Here is a 22215-nt window from a genome sequence, read left to right on the forward strand (position 1 = left end):
CATACTGCCATCTTCCAAGCCCTGCGGCTCTTCATGCTGAAGGTCACGTCCGTCTTCCCCTCCATTTCTTTTTCCACTGCGCATCCTGGCTTAGCCTTGCCTCGCCTCTCTACGGGCTGCGCCGCCCCCATCTGTTCCCTCCCAGCCTGTCCCGCTTGTGGCCACCAGACCACCTTCCTAAAGCAAAGCTTGGGTCACGCAAGAACATGACCACTTCCTTTCTAAGTTGGGGAATATTTTAAATATTCCAGAAAGTACAGAAAATAACACAACAGTTGGGGATCTGTTCCTTCATCTGCCTGCCACCCCTCCCTCCCCAGAACTAACCACTGTCCTGAAGGTGGTGTAAACTCCACGGAGGGTTCCGTGCTTTATAAATACCTGTATGTTTGGGGGATTTTAAAAGATTTTATTTATTTATTTTTTAGAGAGAGGGGAAGGGAAGGGAGAGAGGGAGAGAAACATCAGTGTGTGGTTGCCTCTCATGTGCCCCCATCTGGGGACCTGGCCCGAAACCCAGGCATGTGCCCTGACTGGGAATCGAACCAGCGACCCTTTGGTTTGCGGGCCCGTGCTCAATCAATACCTGTATGTTTTCATGAACAATATACACTCTGTCTCATGCTATCCAATTTTACATAAGCCGCACAGCACTGTATGATTCATTCACCAACTTGCTTTTTTTTCATTCAACATTACATGTTGGAGATTTATTCATACCAACGCACTCTGCCCGAGTTTGCCCATTAAATGCTGAATAGGAATAGGAATAGGAATAGTCCACTGTAAGATGAAACCACCGTGTCTTGTCCGGTCCTTTCTGAGGGCAGCAAGTTGCTCCTGTTTGTCACAGTGTAGCAAAGAGCCTCCCTGTCCCCGCTTCCTGGTACACACGTGTGAGCGAGCACTCCTCTGAGGTTCACACCTAGACCCTGAATTGCTGAGTTGGGGGGCTTGAGCGTCTCATCTTTTCTAGGCACTGCCAAGTGCCCCCATTAGGTCACACTTTCACATGACCCCTTTAGAACTCATTTCTGTGCCCGTCATCACCTAGTAAAACTAAGTTGCTAACAGCAGCATTCAAAGTCCCTCTTAGTGAGACACCAGCTACCTTTATATTTTCTTCCACATTACTAGCTTTGTTTCTTCATCTATAATGATAAAGATGGCCCTGGCTGGTGTGGCTCAGTGGGCTGAATGCCAGCCTGTGAACCGAAAGGTCTCCAGTTCGATTCCCAGTCAGGGCACATGCCTGGGTTGTGGGCCAGGTCCCTGGTTGGGGGCATGAGAGAGGCAGCCAATTGATGTTTCTCTCTCACATCGATGTTTCTCTCCCTCTCTTTCTCTCTCCCTTCCTCTCTCTTTAAAATAAATAAATAAAATCTTTTTAAAAAGTAAAGGTACTCATTACAGAATTGTGAAATCGGTGAGTTAATCTGTGGCAAATAATGGACACACGAAACGGATAGTTTCTTTCCCTTCCTTTCTGTCCATACAGCAGTCCTGCCTCCCTCCTTCCCCTGGGGCTGTGTGGGTCAGTCTAATCCAGGACTCGGGGTGGGTGTCAACGCCCAGGCTGGGGTGCTGTCGGGTCCCTGAGAGCTGTCTCCTTGGCAGGCCAGCTCACGGGGTCTTGGATCGGATTCTTGTCTCGTATCATGTGTGCGTGTGATCGTGTATGCTGTGCCCTGCTTCCAAGTCCAAGGTGACAGGGAACAGAGAGGGCTGAGCACAGAAGCCTCTCTGCACCCGTTTCATTGGGCGATGGTGATGAAAGACTCGGCGCGCTTTGCAGTGAGTTTTCACGTCATCGTCACAATCTAGAGGCGGACCAGGTGGATGCTGACCGAAGCTGCTGGAGCAGGGGCTCCCCCGTGTGCGGCCTGGCCAGAGCTGGCGCTGGGGCAGCGGGCTGTCAGGGCGGAGCTGGGGTGGAAGCGGGGAGAAGTTGGACGCCCTCCACGGGCAAAAGGAGGGGAGGGGGGCTTTTCTGTGCAGACTTCCGGTAACAGCCGGCCTGTGAGGTTTTTCCTGAAACACTAAATTCAAATTCCTCCTACCCGCCCCCGTCACTCCCCACTATGCCCCAGGAGCTTGAGAAACACTGACAGATTCTTACTTTTCAAATCTGCTTCATCTAGATTCTCTCAGGCCATTGAGGTTCATCTAAACATTATTTCAGGACATGTGGGGTTCATCGAGTCATAGTTTTTCCTTAGGGCACTGCTGCCGGCGTGGTAAGAAAGTACCTTCGTTGTGCCAGGGGTGCGTTTGCCGTTCTGGGGTGGCCACTTCTTGTTGGCCTGCCCTGCCTCTACTCACTCAGGGATGGGGGGGCACACTTCGTCCCTGAGTCTGTTTTGCCTCTTAGCACCCCCCTCAACTGAGCTCAGTCACGTGACCCTGTTTAGCAGCAGCGCCTGGTGTCTGCCCGCTGCTGTGAGGTGGGCCTTCTCCCTCTGTCCCCCCAGAGCTTCCGCTGCCGTTCGCCTCCGGCCTGCTGAGCCCGCCAGTCTCCTCGGACTCTGTGTTACGTGTGTTAATGAGCTTGGCTCTTCACAGAGCGGCTTTGCGGTCATCGCCTTGCATCTTGCTCTCTCCACGTAGACTTCAGACAGTCTAAGCAAGCAGGTTGAGCAGCTGAAGCAACTGGTTAGATTAGAAGGATGAGGGAAGTGGAGGTCTTGGGGTTTCTCTGGTTTCCATCACGTGGGCCTTTACCAAGCCAGGCCTGCTTGTCAGAGCCGGCGTCCTTAGCCCGCCGGGTTTTGTGAATGGGGAGGTTGCTGTCTAGGACAACTTCCGAGCTTCACAGTGTGTCCCCAGGGATGTAGGACCTGCTCCATCCTCAGCCCTGGGCACCTCTCCGCGAGAGGTGCAGGAAGGGAAGGGGTCCACCCCACTAGGGGAGGCCTGTTGACCACGCTGCCTGCCCGGTCACCCTGGCCCACCCGTTCCCTCCCATGTGGAGTGCTTCTCCCTTAGGGTCACAGAGAGGGAGGTTTACAACTCAGTGTTCTAAGGGGTCTCAAATTTAAACTGTTGGTAGCGGCCTTGTAACCATTTCAAGTAGAGAACACACTCGATACTTTCACTTGTCACGTGTAAAGCCCCCTGAATCCATTCTGCTCTCCACATTCTATCTGTAAGAATCTGAGTTTTCAGACGCATTTAGTGGTTCACCTTAGTTTTGTGTGCAGGCCAATGGCTTAGAATCTGGTTTGTCTGGAGTATTATGTATCGAAAGCCTCCAGTTAAGGATCTTGTGTCATAAGATCGCCGAGCTGCCATGGGGAAGCCTCGTATGAGAACATCTGAATTCCTCTCACCTCAAGTGCCTTTTTTATGAGGCGTTCTTGGTTTCCTGAGTAGCCGGTTATCACTGAGGTCTGCCGGCAGTAATCTGATGCATTCTGCTAAAGTGCGAGCAGGCCAGGCATTTCGGTCCGATTCCTCCCAACAATGGCATTTAAAACCCCGCCCTACTGAGGCGTTTATTCTTGAAGTATTTCCTTATTCATCACCTTCTTCCTTCCCAGAGGAGACTTCAAAATGTGTTTTGTTTGGAATTCACAAGCAGCTAGTGGGGTGGGAGGGGCCGGGGGTGGGGGTGAGTTAGGGTGGCTGGTGTCACTTTCACACCGGCCTCTGGCCCCTGGGCATCAACACCCGTGAGTGAGGCGAGAAAGTCCTGCCCACTCACACTGGGGAAGTGAAACTGAAGGAGCTGCCTCTGTCCCAGCTCCAGTGCTTGAGCTGTAATCGCCATTGAACGCGCCCTAGGTTTGCCTGTGGCAGAGTTCTCGGTCGTCCTCAGGTGTTCCGAGCCACTAGGCCAGAGGGCCTGCCATCTGCAGCCCATGTCCCTGGTAGGCCCTGTGCTCACACATCCACCTCCCCTCATGGTTTCCTCCGCCTTCCCATCCACGGAGAGGTTCCCAGGTATTGCTGGAGCCGGAGTGAATAGCATTGAATTAAGCTCCTGCTTCTCTTTGTTAAATTGAATTTTCCAACCCAGCCACTAGTCAGCTCAGTTCGTTGTGGCTCTCGATGTCTCAGGAGCCCTGATGATGCCTCCATTTACTTTCCTCCAACGGTAGTGTTTCCCAGAAAAACGGTGACGGTGACATGTTGTGCCTGTACAGTGTGTATGGCTTTTCAGAATCAGAGAGCTGAAGGAGTTCCCCCCGCCAGTAAGTCAGGGTTTTAAAGGGGTCAGTAAGATGGTCTCATTGGCTGGGTGGAGGAACCGAGGCACTGAGCAGAGCCATGCCTTCCAGGTTCCAGCCTCCAGCCGTCCTCACCCAAGGACCATCCATTTAAGAACGAGTCTCAAGTTCGTTTTCTCACATTTACAAGCAGCAAGAGTACCTGCCTGTGTTTCTCCAGTGGAGAAACTGGGACGGAGTTCGCAACTTCCCCAGGGGTTCCGAGTCCACCGTGGTGCCCGTTCCTCCTCTAGCCCCACACTTAGCCAGCCAACTGCGGCCCGAGTCAGCCTTCATCAAAGGGCTGAATGTATTAGGGCCCAAAGGCAGAGCAGGCCTGTGTGTTTGCAGGTTAGGGAAGGCCAATCAATTACCGATAAACCTAACTCTAAAGTACTTTTAATGAAAAAACTTCAGCTTCTTTTAACTGAAAAAACAAAATTAAATGAAGGTTTGGGCGACTCCCTTACTCACTCGTGTTTGAACAAGTGGATAAATCAAGCTCTCACGTGCGATTCCCAGGGTGCGTAGGCACAGGCTGCCCCGCAGGGGAGGGTCTCGCCCAGGTACTCGTGGTCCAGGGCAAAGAGACGCTCTCGCCAGCCGTGACCAGGGTGAGCCGTTGACCATCTATTCCCATTGAAGTGGGATGTGGACATTGGCTTTGCTCCTGCACGTCTCAAGTTCCTTCCTGGCAGGGAAGTGGCACATCACCAATACCTCTGTGAAATCGCACTTCCTATGCCCATTTCCAGCTGGTGCCTCCAAGGCTTCATTCCCTGGAAAAGTGCTGAAATACTATCCCGCCGCCCAGAGCGCCCTGCCACTCACTCCGCGCAGAGCCCGCCGCTTTGGTTCCCAGGGAGCGGTCATTCTCCTGAAATAATCACAGATGGTACCCACTATTTGATCGCCGAGGTGTTGGAATTTTAGTAAACTGAACTCTACGCCAAGGCAGCGGAATGAGTTGTACCCAGCTGTCCCAGTGCTGACCTCAGGGAGGGCCTCGGGGATCGCATTACCACTACGGGTCCCCGAGTGAAATTTCAGGATGGTGGGTACCCAGCGCTTGGCAGAGCTGCCTACTCGGGTGAGGGCACAGGACAAGGCAGCTGCCCTGGCGGGGGAAAATGAGTCAGGACCAGGGGTCAGATTGACCTTGAACCTGGTGTTCCAGGGAGGACCAGAGTGGCTGCTCTGTGATTAGACAGAGGAGGGGAGCAGGATGAGACCGGGGACTCCAGGGTGCCACTGTGGCCCTCCTCCATGCTCTCTGCCCCCTTGAGCTCAGGCACTGGGGACCCTCGGGCCTCAGAAGACCTGGTCAGTCCAGCCTGTGCCTCCGCAGACACAGGCTTCCCTGCAGGGCCCCCAGGGGCCCAGACGCAAGGCCAGGTGTCCCATGGACTGTTGCTTCTCTCAGGCTTGGCTCCCACATGGGACAGAACAACAGTGGAAGGGCCTATGCAGCGGCGCTGTGAGAGGTGAGATGCAGAGTGCTGTGGAAATGGGAGGTGGGCTCCTCTGTGGCTCTGCGGTGGCCCAGGCCACCAGTAAGACCAGTCACCTGTCAGGGAAGGCTCTGGGTTGGTCCAGAGCCTGCTGGTTCTGGTCTGCCTTTGGGGACCACCTAGAATAAGTCAAACCCCCTTTTCCTAAGACAGCCCATCCTGAGTGACACTGTCTCATGATGGCAGAAGGTGCCGACTATCTGGGTCCTAAAAGAGCCTGGAGAGACAGGGCTGCAGCCCCTGCCCCGCTTCGGCAAGAGCCCTCCCTACCGAGGGGCAGCCCTCCTGGAAATCTGAGCCTTCACATCCCTTGGAAACCAACTCAGATAAATCCAATTCACAAAAGACAAGGGCATCCAGAATGACTGGAAATTAGTTTGAAAATAAAACAAGGTACTCAAGTTTGCAGAATAGAGCTTTCTCTTCCTGTTGGCAAGTTGAGAGGAGCCAAATTACAGGGTGTTGAGTGGACAAGGAATCAGGGAAAGGATGTTAGATGATCTCAGGGACCACTGTCACCAGGGCATGCGGGCCTGGTCACCCCCCCACCTTGAGACTGGACCAGCACTTGGACTGCCAGCTTCCTCCAGGCCCACCCCCCTTCCCCACTTCCATAGCAGGCCAGCTCCCTGAGTGCACAGGAACACAGTCCTCCCTTAGTACCTCTGTCAGACAAAGGTCTGGTCTGTTTTGTAGTGGTGCTCAGCTGGCATTTGATTATACACAAGCCTGTAACATCTCATGTATTCTATTATTTTGTTTGTAACTCCTCTCTTTTTATAGTTGGAAACTTTTATTTTGAGATCCTTGTAGATTCACATGTAATTGTTAGAAATAATACAGAAAAATCCTATGTACCCTTCACCCAGTTCCATTCAGTGGTAACAACTTGAAAACCTATAGTATAATTCCCCAACCAGGATGCTAACATCGCTACATTGAAGACCTAGAAGATTCCTATCATCACAAACATCTTTGTGGCCACACCCACTCCCCCCCCTCCATTTTCTCCTTATCCTCTGGCAACCACTCATCTGTTCTCCATCTACAAAGTTTTGTTCACGTCAAGCATGTTACATAAGTGGCCCTGACCAGGGCAGCTCAGTCAATTGGGCATCGTGCCTCAAAGCAAAAGGTTACCTGCTCCGGTGGGTTCGATTCCTGGTCAGGGCACATGCCTGGGTTGTGGGTTCAGTCCCCGGTTGTGGCTCGTGGGAGAGGCAGCTGATTGATGTTTTCTCTCCTATTGATGTTTCTCTCTCTCTTTCTCCCTCCCTCCCCCTCTCTCTAAAAATAAATAAGCTCTTTTTTAAACAAAAGAATGTTGCCCTGGCTGGTGTGGCTCAGTGGATTGAGCGCAGACCACGAACCAAAGGGTCGCTGGTTCGATTCCCGGTCAGGGCACGTGCCTGGGTTGCAGGCCAGGTCCCCAGTGGGGACCACGTGAGAGGCAACCACACATTGATGTGTCTCACTCTCTTTCTCCCTCCCTTCCCCTTCCTTGGAAAAAAAAATAAATAAAGTATTTTTAAAAATAAAAAAAAGGGTGTTGTATAAGTGGAATAGTCCATAACTGTCAAGGATTGGCCTTTTCCCACCCAGCACTGTACCGGAGATTCGTCCAGGTCCGTGTGTATGCAGAGTTCGTGGTGTGACGCACCGCCTTGGTTAAACGGTCCTCCTCTGGAAGGACAGCGGTCACCCCCAGTTCTTGGATATTGCGAGGAAAGCTGCAGTAGACATTCCTGTGCAGACGTTTGCGTGACGCCAGTTCCCCTTGCTCTGGGACGCACGCCCGCGAGCGTCACAGCTGGGTGGTGTGAGGTTGCGTGTGTTGCTTTTTACGAAACTGCTGCACTGTCTTTCTGAGTGGCTGTAGTACTTGCGTGTCCCCGCTAGCAATGTGCGAGTGACCTAGGTTCTCTGCGTCCTCACAGCGCTTGGTGCTCTCGCTGGTTTTTATTTTAGCCGTTCTGGCGCGTGCGGAGTGATGTCTCACAGTGGTTTTAGTTTGCATTTCCCTAACGACTGAGGTCCCGTGGCCCTGCCAAACCCAGTTCTTAATTCAGGGAATTTGGAGGGAGGGCGGTTCCCTGGGAATGTCTGCATAGACGATCATGTCATCTGCAAATAGGACAGTGCAGTCTTCCTTTCCGAGCTGCATGCTTCTTATTTCCCTCGTTCGCCTTATTGCTCTGGCTAGAACTTTCTGCGCTACATGGAAAAAGAATTATGAGTTCAACTTCCTTAATGGTAGTAGGACTGCTCAAGTTATGTGTTCCATATTGAGGGGCTTGTGATGAGAGGTGTTTTTTTAGCTGAGCAGCCCGGTTTGTGTGTGCGGGGTGGTTTGTGGGTCTGCGAGGTCTGCCCTGCTAGCCCCTGCTTCGTCCCCGCACCTGTCACCTGTTCCCCCTCCTCTTCCTTGTCAGTCTGGCTACACACTTGGCAACTTTATTAATCTTTTCAAAAAACCAGCTTGTTGCTTCACAAATTTTCTCTATTTTTTAAATTGATTTCTGCTCTTCTCTTTATTATTTCCTTCCTTTTCCTCGCTGTGGGTTTATTTTGGGTTTTTTTTCTATGTTCTCGAGACCTCCCGGTTTTTAATTTGTCTCAGTGCTGTTTGTAGTGGCTCCTCGAAGCCTTCTTACGATGGCTGCTTTAAACTCTGTGTCCGACACGTGTAGCGTCTCTGTTCTCTGAGGTTGGCGTCGATTGTCTGTTTTCGTTCAGTTTGAGCGCTCCCTGGTTCCTGGTGTGTGGAGTGATCTTTTGTTTAAACCTGGTTATCTTGTATATCATGTCAGGAGACTTTTGATCTTATTTAAACCTGTTTTACCTTCTGACACGGTTCTGGCGGGGGAAGTACCCTCATTCCTGCGAGGTGTGGGCAGAGTACAGGTTCTGACACCCAGGGGTGGTGGGACGGGGAGGAGACTCCTCGGTTCTGAAGGGCAGGGTGGGAGTTCTGGGTCCCACCTAGGCTCCTACCTCCCTGAATAGAAGGTAGGATGCCCCATTCCCGTTCCCCATGTGCCCTGCCGCCACATGGGAATGTGGTGACCGGTGGTGAAAATCTCAAATCTCCACTAAAGGGGGGCATCTCGTTACTGCCAAGTGGGAGAGGAAGTCCAGAATCTCCGCGTGGTCTCCACTCTCACCTCAGGGTGGGGGGCCAGCAAAGATGAAATGCCCGCTCCTTCCTTGGCCTTCTCGGATGTCACCCCAGTGGGGATGTTGGGCACCTCATTACAGCCCGGTGAGGGCAGAAGTCTAGCTCCCCAAGGCCCTCCCTGGTGTGGTTGGGGGAAGGGTGACAGTGTTTTCTGTGGTGTTGGGTTATTTTCCAAAAGTTCTGTCATGCTAGGCTCCCCCTTTCCTGGTCCTTTAGCTAGAAGCAGCAGGCTTTGGGGTGAGGTGGGCATTTTGTTTTTGTTTTTTGTCTTTCCAGTTGACATTCCTGGGTTGCTGGCTTTTTTAGCTCCAAGCCTGGAATCCATAAGGCAGAAAGAAAACCCAGAGAACGCTCCACCTTTCATTCCTGGGTCCCGAGGTCCTCGGCCATCTGCCTCCTCCCCAGTTCTCAGGGTCTCTTGCGTTTATGTGCAGTGTCAGTGTTTGGGGTTGCGCTTAGTGGGGAGAACAGGGAAAAGTGTGCCCAGGCCACCTTCCCCAGAGCAAAACAGCTCTTCTCCCTTTGCTGTGTTGTCTTGCTTATTGACCGTCGGCAGCTACGTGAGAAGAGCGAGCTGGCACTAGACAGTCCCGTTTCCCCCGTAAGGCCTGTGCGCATGAAGGTGCTTAATCGTGATTTGTAGGCTCACCGATCTGGCTGTTCACATGGTACCTTGACCTCGAGGAGAGAGAAATTCTGGAACTTGTGATGAGGCAGGACTGTTGGGCGTCCCATGCACCCTCTTCACAGCTGCAGTTGTGGGAGAGCTCAGCAGATGCCCAGCATCCCGACGAGGTGGGCTAGTGTCCTCCCTCCATCCTCACAGGACCTTACGAGCAGAGGGCAGACGGCCCCGAGACCCTTTGAAATGCAGGCCCATGTGTTGCCGTGGCTGGACTAAGGCCCTCTCATTCATGGCAGGTGCCCGCTTGGGGGACCTGCCCGTCTGCAAACTTGCAGCAGAGGGTCCAGAGCAGTCACCCCGTGTCTCCTTTGAAACAGGAGGACCGTGACACCATGGAAGCCGATCTGGACAAAGACGAGCTGATCCAGCCCCAGCTTGGAGAACTCTCAGGCGAGAAGCTTCTGACCACAGAGTACTTGGGCGTGAGTACCTCGTGGCAGGGTGGGGTCCTGCGATAGAAAGAAGAGGGGACCGTGGATGGACAGAGGCTCTGTCATAGCACAAGAGGGTTTGGTCTGGTCTGTGTTGATGCCATGTTTACGAGAAGTTCCCTATTGGCCAGTTTGCTTCCAGGGGCCCCAAAGTCCCAGGTCCCTATCACAAATAGACCTGCTGGTGAGCAGAAGAGGGATTAGACTGTAACCACAGGGCACATGCCAGGGACCTTCTAACACCTGATGGTCTGCCCATCCTCAGCAGCAATCACCTAGCCGTGCCTAGTGTTACTTTTCGTGTGCCTCATCTGCCAGAGGGGAGATCGTGGTGGATGCGGACATTGTCGGCACATGGCCGATGGATGAAACCATCAGACAGAGGATGCTGCCCACCAAAGCAGAGGGTGGAGCGGGAGCGAGGGAGGGGCCGGAGACCGAAGGCTGAACCAGCATGTCAGGAGTGGGAGGAGGAGGAGCCCCCCCCAGAAGGACGGAAAATGAGCGGTGAGGCTTGAGGAGAAGCGGGAGGATGCCGTGCCATGGGAAACAGAAGGGAGGGGTGTTTCAGGGTTGATGGGGAGATTGGTCCCACATCTGAGCGGCCTATGGAGTCGTGTGTCAATGATGGGGCCAAAATCTGAACTTGGAGAGCTCCCAATGACCCTGACGCTCGGCCAGCTTCGGGAGCCACTGATGACCATGCACAGTTAAGCGTGGACGACAAGTCAGGAGGGAGCTGCTGATCCATCAGCCAGGACAGAGGGCAGTGTCTGAGCCTTGTCTCCTTGATCAAAGAGTGCAGGGGTGAACCAGTGGATGCTGGAGTGTCAGGTTTCTGAAGGGAGGAGCAATTACAAGGGATGAGGACGAATCCAGACAGAAGCCCTGTGATGGACAGACAGCTAAGTGCTAGGAGCTCCGGGCATCTCGAAGCTGCTGGTTGACTGGGTCAGTTACATGGACCCTGAAACCTCAAGTGAGGCAGTTGGTATGGAGCAGAAGGCAGAGACGGTGACTTGGGAGGGAAAACCATGTGGGTGCTGGGGTCCGAGCCTGTATAGGACGAGCAGCAGCAGAACGCACCTGTCTGTTCCCATTGCTGCTCCCCACACCCAGTCCAGGCCCTCATCACCTCACCCTGGGCATGGGTCCCCTGGCCAGAACACAGTGTTTGCTGGTGGAACCTGAGGTTGGAGTCCAGCCAAAGGCCCAGCCACGGGGCGCTGTAGGCAGAGGTTTAGGATTTTGCTCCACATGAGCTCAGGAGTCGGTGGGCCCAGAGCAGTGGAGTGACTCAGTTGCACGTAATGTTCTACTGTAGCCTCCTCTACTTTCACTCTGGCTGCTTTATGGAGAATAGGCTGTAGGGGCAAGAGTGAGTGAAGGGGGAGGACTGAAGGAGTCTGGGGGTGCGGTAACCGGACCCCAGCATGGACAAGGTCTGCTGCCCGTCTCTGTCCTCAGCATGCCTCAAGGTTCAGAGACATCGAAGTGACTACGGAAATTCTGTTTACATTAGGTGAGGTGGGAGGTGCTTAAGAGAGGTTAGAAGTGAGACGACCCAGGTTCCAGGCTGTTCTGAGAGCCCTGAGCCCTGACGGGGCTCCATGTCCCTTTGGAGGAACAGTGGCTTTGTCAGAGAAGGGTGAGATGCGTGCGATGGGACCTGCATTTTGAAAAGCAGCGCCCTCCTGCTTCATGGCAGGTGATGAGGAAAATGGGGGGCAGATCGGTGGGGCTTCCTTAGAGGGCAGGGGTGACCGCTGTTGAGGACACTGCCAGCACTGGAACCGAGCTCCCTGCACACAACCACACTGGCGTGTGTGGGCGTGCGGGCACTCACGCAGCTGTGTCCGACAGCCTGAATACAGCCCCTCGGCTAAATAGCTGGCAGCCTCCCTTGATACAGTGAGGACTTTTAACAAAAAAGAAGATCCAAACCCGCTGGGACCAGTTTAATCAGGAGGATTGGTGAGGCACAAAGGAACAGAGCTTGCCAGTCCATCAATAATCCCCTCGGTGGCCCCCGGAAATGGTGTCATTTTACCATGGCATTCAGTTCTAGCTCTCCTGAATGCCTACGCACTGTCCTCCTACTGGAAGGAAATGTTCTGAAGCCAACAGAAAAGAAGGAATTCACCATACAGATGTGAAGGCCAAGTTTATCCATTTCCTAGGACTGCAGTAACCAATCATCATAACTGGGGTGTCTTAAAGCAACAAAAGTTTATTCTCACGCAGTTCTAGGGGCTGGACTCCTGAAATCAAGGTGTCAGCACAGGTGCCTGCCTCCGAAGGTTCTGGCAGCTCCAGGTGCTCCTTGGCCTGTGGCTGTTTAACTCCAGATTCTGCCTCCACCTCCACCGGCCTCCTCTTCTGTCTTCTATTCTGTCTCTGATAGGGACACTTGTCACTGGACTTGGGATAACCTAGGAGGCTCTCTCCACCTCAGGTTCCTCACCTAGACCACATCTGCAGGGACTGTTTTCCCACACCGGGTCCCAGGCACATGGAAGTATCTGTTTGGGGGCCCCCATTCCGCCTACTTCACAAGGCCACCGTTGGGTCTCACGGTAGAAATATGTTAGAGTTTCTTCAGAAACCTGAATGTCGAGCCCCAACCACTGAGGCTGTGTGCGCCCCCAGTTTCGTGCGCTGTCTTTGCTCCTTAGTCACCCCCATCCACATTCAGTCACCCGATCTTGATCTGAAGGTGCTGGCCCGCCGGCCTCTGGGCGCTGGGCTGGTGATTTCAAAGGAGAGGTCCTACTTGCCACACCTTTGACGCTCATGGCGAACGGAAGGGCTTTAAACTCGCATCTTAGTAGCCACTAGTACCAAATGGGAGGACGTGCCAAAAATAGAAGACATTTCACTGGGGAACACGTACGTGCCCCCAAATCGTTGTTCGTACCTCCCAGTCAGGGTACTAGGCAGAGCTCTCAAGATCATTCCAAACATAATGACTTTTTGAAACACTGTCAGAAAGTTATATTCAAAAAGTTTTTATTGAATGGGTGCCACTTGCCTAACACACAGCAAAATGCCCAAAAAGTTGAAGCTGTGGCCTTCCAGAAGTTCACACAAGGAGGCCCAGAGCAGATGAAACTGTGCTATTGGTGAGGGAGGTATGCACAGCGAGGAGTGGCCAGAGGTGGCAATACTGTCCCATGATGTCAGAGCTAGCCCGGGGTTTCCCCAAGTCCCATACTGCTGAATGTGGTTACAAATAGTCCAGGCCCTGCCCACACCCCCCAGGATCGGTCACTGTGCACACCAGTGACTTCGAAACTACTAGCTTGGAGGTGAGGGTGGAGGTGGGGGGCGGAGCCAGGTGGGTTGGGTGCTGGGCTGGCCCATCACTGTGTTTAGGGGTGGCAGGAAGCCCATCCCATGATACCTGGACCCTGTAGTTTGCCCCCTGCTGAGCATTTGCAGCCACCCCGCTGCCTGCAAGTCCACACTACGGTCCTTGCCCCCCCGGGTTCAAGCATGCAGCTCCAGTACACTGCAGAGCCCAGGCCACAAAAACTGCTGAAGACCACAGGGACCTCAGAAAGCTTGGGACCAACCAGAGAACAATCACTCATCCTCAGCTTGCACGAGAGTGCTGCACGCACTCGGGGCGTGTGGCTTACTCAGACCTCTGGTGCAGAGCAACAGGCCGTGTCTCCTTCAGCCCGTGAGCATCAGCAGGCCAAGGCTGCTGGTTCTGCCAGCTTGCCCTTGCTTGGTTGTTTCCTAATTGTCCGGTGTGACGTCCATGCTGTGCTGAGTAAGCATTTAATTCTTCCTAAAAAAATTTTCCTGATGTAAATATCTGCATCACCATGGTTAAAAGGGAGGTAGCTATTAAATCATAGAATCTGTTTTTTGTTTTTACTTTGAAGTGTAAGCTTCCCGTTGAGTTACCTTTAACAACAGAAATAGGCAGATTAGTTTGGCCCATGTCACGGTGCTGGCTGCTTCTCATACCTGATTCCTCTTGGTTTAATCCCCCCAACAGACTGGAAAAATGCTGCTCCTATCGAGTTTTGCTCGATAGAGGAAGAGGAAGCAAATAGCAGAGAGCCCTGCCTTATGAATAAGAAGGGACCATCTAGACTTTGTAGGACCTCCAGTATATGGGATTTTAGAGGCATCCTTTAAAATAAAGGAATACAAAATGAATACTTAATTTAGAATGGGAAAGCAAAGCACAGTCAAATTCAAAGCTTGTGGAACTGAGAGATACCACAAACAGAAAAATAGTATTTTCATGAACTGCTCAGCACAGTTTTTTTGTTGTGTGCCCTTTACATATAAAACGAGTTTGTAACTTCTCTACAGAGTGAGAAAAGAAGAATAAGCCAGTCCTTCCTGTAACAAATTTGATCCAATTTTCTTACTGATAGATTAGAAAATTGTCTTTCGGCCTCACATTAATTTTGGTAATGTAGAAAGGAACATCAGAAGGAAAGTCAGAGTAGAAGAAAACAGCAGTCTTGCGTGACTGCAGTTACACTGTCCTACTTGTGCAAATTTTACAAAAATACGTTGCGAGGACCCCTCTGAGGCCTGGGAGCTGGCATTCCGTTGGCTCCGTGGGAGTTCTGCCCCAGCGCGTCCACCCTTCACCCACGTGCATGAGCCTCCTGGTCATGAGACAGTGGGCGCAGCTCCTGCACGAATTCGCGATAAAGTCGGGGGGAAGACCAAACGTGCAGGCTGGCCAGGCGCAGCCCTGCGCAGCGCTTCTCCTGAAGCTCCATGGGTGATCGCCACGTGATTGTGGTGGTCAGAACTGGGCCACGTGGCCCCTAGCTGCAAGGGAGTATGGGAAGGTATTTTTAAGTATACACGTCTCATGCCAACAAAATCAGAGTCCTGTTGGTCAAGAAAGAGAATGAACATTGGGTAGACAGCTGGCAGTGTCTGCCTCAGCTCTCGGGTTGTTTTCCATGTATATAGACAGACAGATGGATTAGATGCCTGTACTTTCTTACAAAAACTCATACTGCTTTATAATATGTCATAATTTCTTTAAGTGATTCATCAATACTCAAAAACCGGTAAATGGGATGTCTACCTTTTACCTAAATCGACATTGTTGACCATCTTTTCCCACTGAACACACCTTTTACTACTGAATTAATTCAGCCAAATCATGAGCTGAATTTTTAAAATCGTGGTTAAATATGTTGCATTTTTTTTTTAGTAGCTGATTAGTGGCAGATTTTGTTGTGCTTTCAAACAAAATCCCCATCTGTAAGAGGCAAAAGCTGAGTTCCCCTGAATACGTGAGGTGATGCCAGGAACCCTTTCTCTTTCCTCTCCCCGCAACCCCTGCAGCATTTCCGAGGAACTCGGTATGGGCAGCAGGTGGTTGGACCAGGTACTGTTTAAGATCTTGCAGCTCAAAAAGGCTGCTTTGCAGCTGAGGGACCCATAGATCTCACGGGCCACACCGAGGCTCACCCTGGAAGCTCAGCAGGTTGTAGGATGAGTAGGAACTGGCTGCTCTGAGATCTTGGACGTGCCAGATGCAGAAGTGCTGGGCCCTGCACACTCAACCCTCTTCACCAAGGGCCTTGGCTCGGGGACTCTGGCAACAGAGCAGATCCCTCTGTCCCACAAACCAGACTCAGTTTCCTCACCCATTGAAGGGGACAAATAGCCCCTACCGTAAATTATTTCCTAGGTCTATGACATTTTAAGGATGGTGTAGCTGACTAGGTTTTCCAAAGACTGAAACACTCAAATATTTAAGTAATATGCTTCCTCTCCTCCAGGAAGGAAGTGGGAGGGTCAAGTTTGGAATGACAGGGGAAGAGGAGGCAGAGGGTTGGCAACAGACTGAACAGAACCCACCTATTCACTGTCTCCCCTCCCCGGTAGCTGAAGACTGAGCCCTCTCGGCCCAGTGTGGACAGGTGGACAGAGCCAAGTGTTGTTATTGGCATAACAGTGGGGGGGGGGGGGCGGAGTGTGGGGAGAAAAGGCATGAACGGTCCCACAGTACCTCTGGCGACCGGACTTCGGGGGCCCACTCTGTGGAGAGGCCCGGGACCCTAGATGGGGGCAGTGTGACAGAGGAAGGTCGGACCGGACAGCGGTGTTAGCAACGGCAGCTCAGAGAGCCTCTTGTGCAAACCTCACCAGTGATACAACGGGAAATGGAACTGCGTGCAGTTCCTCCATGGAAAGCTTAATTCGTTCCCCTTCCTCCCGCCTTCTCGCTCCTGTCTCTTCCCCTTCCCACTTCCTTCCGCCCGCCCGCCCCTGGCCCCTGGCCCGTGCAGGCTTGGGCCCAGCCCGCTTGCTGCCCTCGCTGGTAGCGGACCCCATGGCACAGGCGACGCCTATTGACTTTTTCCTGTAGGAAAGTGACCCTTTTTTCTTCTCCCTACCTCAAAGTAGTATATAAACCCAAACAACTTTTCGGCAAAAATCAAGAAATCACAGGTGTAATTCCAATTTTTAAAAGAAATTTAACTTTTTCTTTGGAAATAATCACAGATTCATGGGGAGTTGAAAAAACAGTGCGGAGAGTTCGCACGAGCCTTCCCCCAGTGGCCCCAGGGCCCAGCGTAGCTCGGCCCAGCCCAGGGAACCACCGCAGGCTCCGTCCACCAAAGTCACTCAAATCTACCGGTTGTACAGAGGTTTCTTTGTTCAGCAGCTTCTACTTATTACTATAACACGACCGCATTACAGAAAACTTGGGAAATGGGAGAAAAATTATTCTTGGTGCTGTCGTCCCCCGTAGCCTGTGCCGTCACCGAGTGTCTCCCTGAGTCCTTCCGCTCTCTGTGCACGCTTTCAGCATCATCGAAAGCAGCCTTTGTATGCAGTGTTACAGGCTGACTTTTATTTAATGTTTTAATAAACGTTTTCTTTATAACCTAGCCTTTATCATGGCAAATGGCTATATAATATTTCAAATGAATATGCCGTATTTTACTCAATTATTCCCCTGTTACTGGGACAGCTAGATTGTTCCAGTTTTGCTCTATAATAATTTTGTCACAAGCAACTTTGTTTATTTAACATTCTCCATATTTTGTATTTTTTTACTAGAATTGACACCCAAGGATGTGAACATTTTTACAACTTTTAAAAAAAATTTATTTCTAGAGAGAGAGGAAGGGAGGGAGAAATAGAGGGAGAGAAACATCAATGTGTGGTTGCCTCTCACCCCCTACTGGGAACCTGCCCCACAACTCAGGCATGTGCCCTGACTGGGCATCGAACCTGTGACCTTTTGGTTCATAGGCCAGCACTCAATCCACTGAGCCACACCAGCCAGGGCTTCAACTCTTGACATAAAATGCCAAATTACTTTCCAAAAGAGCTGTCCCAAACTTCCACGCCACTAACGTTTCAAACCAGTGCTAGCAGTGAGGGATATCATTTCTTTAATTGTCACTTATCAAATGATTTCTTCTTGGTAATTATTTGTGTTGAAAACTCAAAAAGAGCCAAGAGGTTTTGGCTAGAAATTAATGATAAAGATTTATTCAAGGGTCTTAGGGTTTGCAAACCAGAAACACAACTAGGCAAGACCCAGAGTGTTCCAAAGAAAAAGAAAGAATGAGGGTTTCCTACAGTAAAAAGTACATTCCTGAGAAGAACTAGCCCTGCGTGCTTCCCCTCTGGATTGGTTCGAGATGATAATCTTCTGGGCGACAGATGGTCCGGATACTGAACATTCTTCCCCAGTCCTGTGGGGGCAGTCAGAGGGTTATCTGGCGGTCTGATGTATACCCAGGCACTGACGCGGGACTGCAAAGTTCAAGAGTTTAAGTTCCCAGGCTAGTTAAAGCAAGAAGGGAGTCGTTTCCTCAGGCCTCAACCTACTTGGTTTTGGTAATTCAGCAACTTGACTATGATGACTCCATTATATTTCTTCACTCTGTTCTTCACTTAGTAAGGTTGATCCTTTTTCTATTTTCTGGTGGTATTTTCTGTTTTGTGACTTAGCTGTTTGAATCCTTTGCCCAATTACCTATTTAGTCATTCATGTATTAAGTTGTAAGCGTTCCTTATCTAATGAAAATTTTAACCTTTGATCGGTTAAATTTACTGCAAATATTTCTTTTTAGTATGTTGTTTACCTGTTAATTTGGCTTTCTTTTAATATACTGTAATGTGGAGATGTTGATTTTTCCTGGCACTAAATCTCTTCTTTCCCCTCTCACTTTCAAAAGTCGGTCCTGTGCAGAGACGTGGTATCTCTACATTTAACTGTTTTCGTCTCCTTTTTTCCATGGTTTGGCTCTTTTAAAATGTATACCACTAAATGGTCTAATATGCAAACCTCAGGGGAAATTTTCAGTCGTCTGTGGCATGATCCTCCCTCATTCATTTGCAAAACCCCGTATTACTGTAGATTAACTTATTAAACATAGTAAGCTCCACTCCTAGGTCAGCTCTCCAGATGCTTTCTCCAGCCCCTTCTCCTCTTTCTCCCCCCAGATCATGACCAACACAGGGAAGACAAGGCGCAAGGGGCTGCCCAGCACGCAGTGGGGCGGCGATGAGCCCCTGCGCCGGCCCGTCACCCCCGGTGGCCACAGGAGCGGGTACCCCGTGTAAGTCCAGGCAAACGGAGGCGGGGGGTTACTTCCATTTTAATTAACTGCAGTGTAAGATGTATGTATATGAAATTTCAAAATAAAATGTTCCTATCGAAAAGCATTTATCTCTTTATTGTTTACCTTTTGGGGATGTTTGAAGGGAGCTTGAGTCTCCCATTCCTCCCCCTCCCAGGGTTTTTTTTCCCCACAAAGGGAAGTAGTGGGATTTCAGGATCCCAGGACCACTTCTGGTCGTCCTCCAGGAGAAGCCAAGTATGGGCCAGTGTAGTTTCAAAGGAAAGGACCAGAGGGAGTAGCGTCTACCCAGAAAGGACGCTGGTTGTTTCTTTTCTGCAGCCTGTCACCACAGCACGAGGCTCTTCGTTGGGACAGAGTGTCACAGGTTAGGACACCAAATCAACTTATATTTAGATGGATTTTTTTTAAAGATTTTATTTATTTTTAGAGAGAGGGAGAAAGAGAAACATCAATGTGCGGTTGCCTCTCATGTGCCCCCTACTGGGAACCTGGCCCGCCACCCAGGCATGTGCCCTGACTGGGAATTGAACCAGCAACCCTTTGCTTCGCAGGCTGGCACTCAATCTACGGAGCCACACCAACCAGAGCTAGATGGATTTTTAAAGCAACTATAAGCATTTTTAGCTGCCAAGCCTTATTCATTCTTCATAGCCTTGCTTTTACCCTGTTTATATAAACAAAACTTAGTCTGGTTACCCAGTGCCTCTGGTCTCCCTGGGGACCCGAGGACCTAGACAGACGCCTGTGTGCTCTGAGGGAGCACCAGGCTGGGCAGTCCAGAGTGAGCTATAGAGAGGCATCTTCTGTGGCCTCTTTTCCTGTCTAGAGAGAATGCTGGAGAGAAACAGGTATGAACAGGGGCTTCGAGAGAGCAAGCAAAAAGACCTGCATTTATGTGTTCAACCCGTACTGGCCATAAAATATTTCCAGTGAATACGCCCTATTTTACTTAGAAATCCCCTAGACCTGGGCGTCCTGGTTGTTTCCAGTTTTACTCCATAGTAATTTGTAATGAACAGCCAGGCACAGGAGATAGAGTAAAACACAGAAAATGCCTGATCTCATGGAGCTCCGTGCACGGTGCCGCGGATGCCAAGGCCCCGCACCCAGGTCTTGCCGAGCGCCGTGGCCGTCTGGCACCTGACCTGTCATTTCAAGGCCTCACCATGGGTCGGCGCTCCGAGATCCGTTTGATTTCACAACTAGTTGTCGTGTCCTTCATATGTCAAGGTTTTTATTTCTAGCCTGCAGAAAAGCTGAAAGAGTGTTACAATGAAGAGCTTCCAACTGTTAACGTTTTTCCAGCGTTGCACACTCAGCCCCTCACACTCTCGCTCTTTTCTGTGTGCATAAAATGTATGTGTACGTTTTTCTGCTGAACTGTTAGAAAAAAGGGTGCGGACTTTCCGCACGCACGTACTAAGAATAAGAACATCCTGTCCTTGACCACGTTATCACACCTAAGAAAGGTAATGTTAATTTAATAATATTGTACAGTATGTCAAGAGTCCCTAATTGTCCACAGTATGTCATTTATATCTGAGGAGCTTGGTGGATACATTTATAGATCTTAGAGAGAGAGGAAGGGGGAGAGAAACATTGATGGGAGAGAGAAACATCAGTTGCCTTCCGTATACACCCCAATGGGGACGGAACCTGCAACCCGGGCATGTGCCCCGACTGGGGATCAAACCTGCGACCTTCTGGTTCACAGGATGACGCCCAACCCACTGAGCCACACCTGCCAGGGTTGTAGGGGGTTTTGATCCAGAATATAGCCAGTGTCAGCTGCTAGTAAATCCAGTTTGTTAACATAACATCTTTTTGAATAAGAGAAGTTACAGGAACTGATAAAATTCATCTTGGTTGACATGGGAAAGAGGACGCCAAATCATCAATTTTAAAAATTATTCTTAAAGTATCTTTTAAAATTATTAATAGCCTGGCTTCACAGAGAGGCAAGAACAACACAAGGGTATTGAAATCTGAGAAAAGCAGAGAGGGAGTCTAATAAATTCAAGATCTCACTGATGGGCACAGTTAATTCTTGAGTCACACGTTCTACTTGGTAGAGGAAGACGAGGCCACTTTGCCACTCCTGGGGAGCACGCGTGGCTGTCCCCTGACTGTGGAAGTGGTCACCGCAAGGAGTGCGAGGCCTCATTGTCCTGAATGGTGGGGCTTCCCACTGGAACAGAGCAAGTGCCCGGCCCCAGCTCCCTCCACTGGGCAAGTTCAACAAATGTGTGTATTAGTCTGTGCTGGACGGTGTGCTGACCGTGGGGGATGCAAAGGAAGGGAGGGGATTCCTGCCTTGGCAGCCCACAGAGCAAGCGCCTGGTCGGAGAGAAAGACGATAGGTGTGATGCGTCAGGAGGGGATGGCAGAGGGCAGGGGTGGCAGAAAGAGCATTCCGGAGCCTGAGGCCAGCCTCCTTACAAAGTGGATATACTGTCCACGCGCCCAGCCCCCTCCCAGAGTGCAGTGCTGCCGGGACAGTCCGATAGCCTGCGTTACACACACGTTCGAGACCCTGATCCTTCTGGAGGCGGTGATCCCACTTCTGGGGCTTTATACTGAGGAGAATCAGAACTGTACAGGTAGATATAGAAGGGCATTACTTACAAATGAAAAATAATCTAAACGACCCAAGTAGGAGGCTGATTCCATAGATGATACAGTCGTGCAAAACAGCATTGAAAGTGATGTTTTAGAGGACTATTTAAGGCATGGGAGGAGCCTCATGATAGCCGGATGAAAAAGCAAATTGAAAACAATGTGGATCACCTGAAACCTGTATAATTTTATTAACCAATGGCACCCCAATAAATTCAATTTAAAAAGACAAAGGAAAAAAGTAGTGTGGACCTAGCCTACTGGCCACTTACAGTGATCCACAGTGTTTTGCACTTTTTTAGTGTATATATTTGCACTTCTTAAAAAATATCAAATGGTAATAGTGGTTACGTCTAGGTACTGGGAGGGCAGGCCATGCTATAGATTCTCTGCGTTTTCCTAATTTTTCATGATAAGCACAGGTTTTATAACCAAGGAAAGAAAGGTGAAAATAAAAACAAACATAGTGGTCCCCGTGCAGGGACAGACCCCCCTCCCTCGCCCCCACATTGGGTGCACGCTCCCCCCACCCCCTACTGACCCCCACCCTACTCAGCCTGTTTTCTGCAGGTTCCAGCCTCCCTCCTCCGCACACTCCAGAACCCCTTCTCCTGCCGTCTCTGTCCAAACTTTGCCCCATCATTTAACGCTTCTCGCTCCATCTCCATCCTCCCCTCCTACTGCCTCTAGGTGCCTTGAGGCCTCCCTCACCTTGGGCCCCCTCTGGCTCCTTCCCTGGCCTGTTTTCCTCTCCCCACTGGGTCTGGCTTCAGCAAGTCACTGCTTCCTGGGCCATGGTGGCCTTCCTGCTCTGGCCATCCCTCCGCGTCTCTGCCAGTTGCCACTGCAGACAACCCTCCCTCGGTAGCTCTCCCCCCTCCAAGTCCTGCCACCACTGTGGGCTGGTCCCCTCCCCCACCCGTCACCCCTCTTCCTCCTAAATGTGGTGTTCTGCAGGCCCCATTAAGGTCCCTGTCCCATCCTGT

At 50.9% G+C, this 22215-nt stretch overlaps 1 protein-coding gene across 10 annotated transcripts in view; it reads left to right on the top strand.

Moving 5' to 3' along the window:
• Positions 1-22215, top strand: part of ARMC9 (armadillo repeat containing 9) — a 112759-nt gene that overhangs the window by 73300 nt on the left and 17244 nt on the right. For 8 of the 10 annotated variants that reach the window (XR_008426222.1, XR_008426223.1, XM_053919203.1 and 5 more), the window contains 2 exons: positions 9900-10004; positions 18474-18589. Coding sequence is in view for 7 of the 10 variants with exons in the window: in XM_053919203.1 (XP_053775178.1) it covers positions 9900-10004; positions 18474-18589 (221 nt within the window). In the remaining 3 variants the exon portion in view is untranslated. The remainder of the gene's footprint in view (positions 1-9899; positions 10005-18473; positions 18590-22215) is intronic. The other 2 variants (XR_006655992.2, XM_045198095.2) reach the window with 1 other exon arrangement.

Source organism: Desmodus rotundus, chromosome 2 (genome assembly GCF_022682495.2).
Source record: "Desmodus rotundus isolate HL8 chromosome 2, HLdesRot8A.1, whole genome shotgun sequence".
NCBI lineage: Eukaryota > Metazoa > Chordata > Mammalia > Chiroptera > Phyllostomidae > Desmodus > Desmodus rotundus.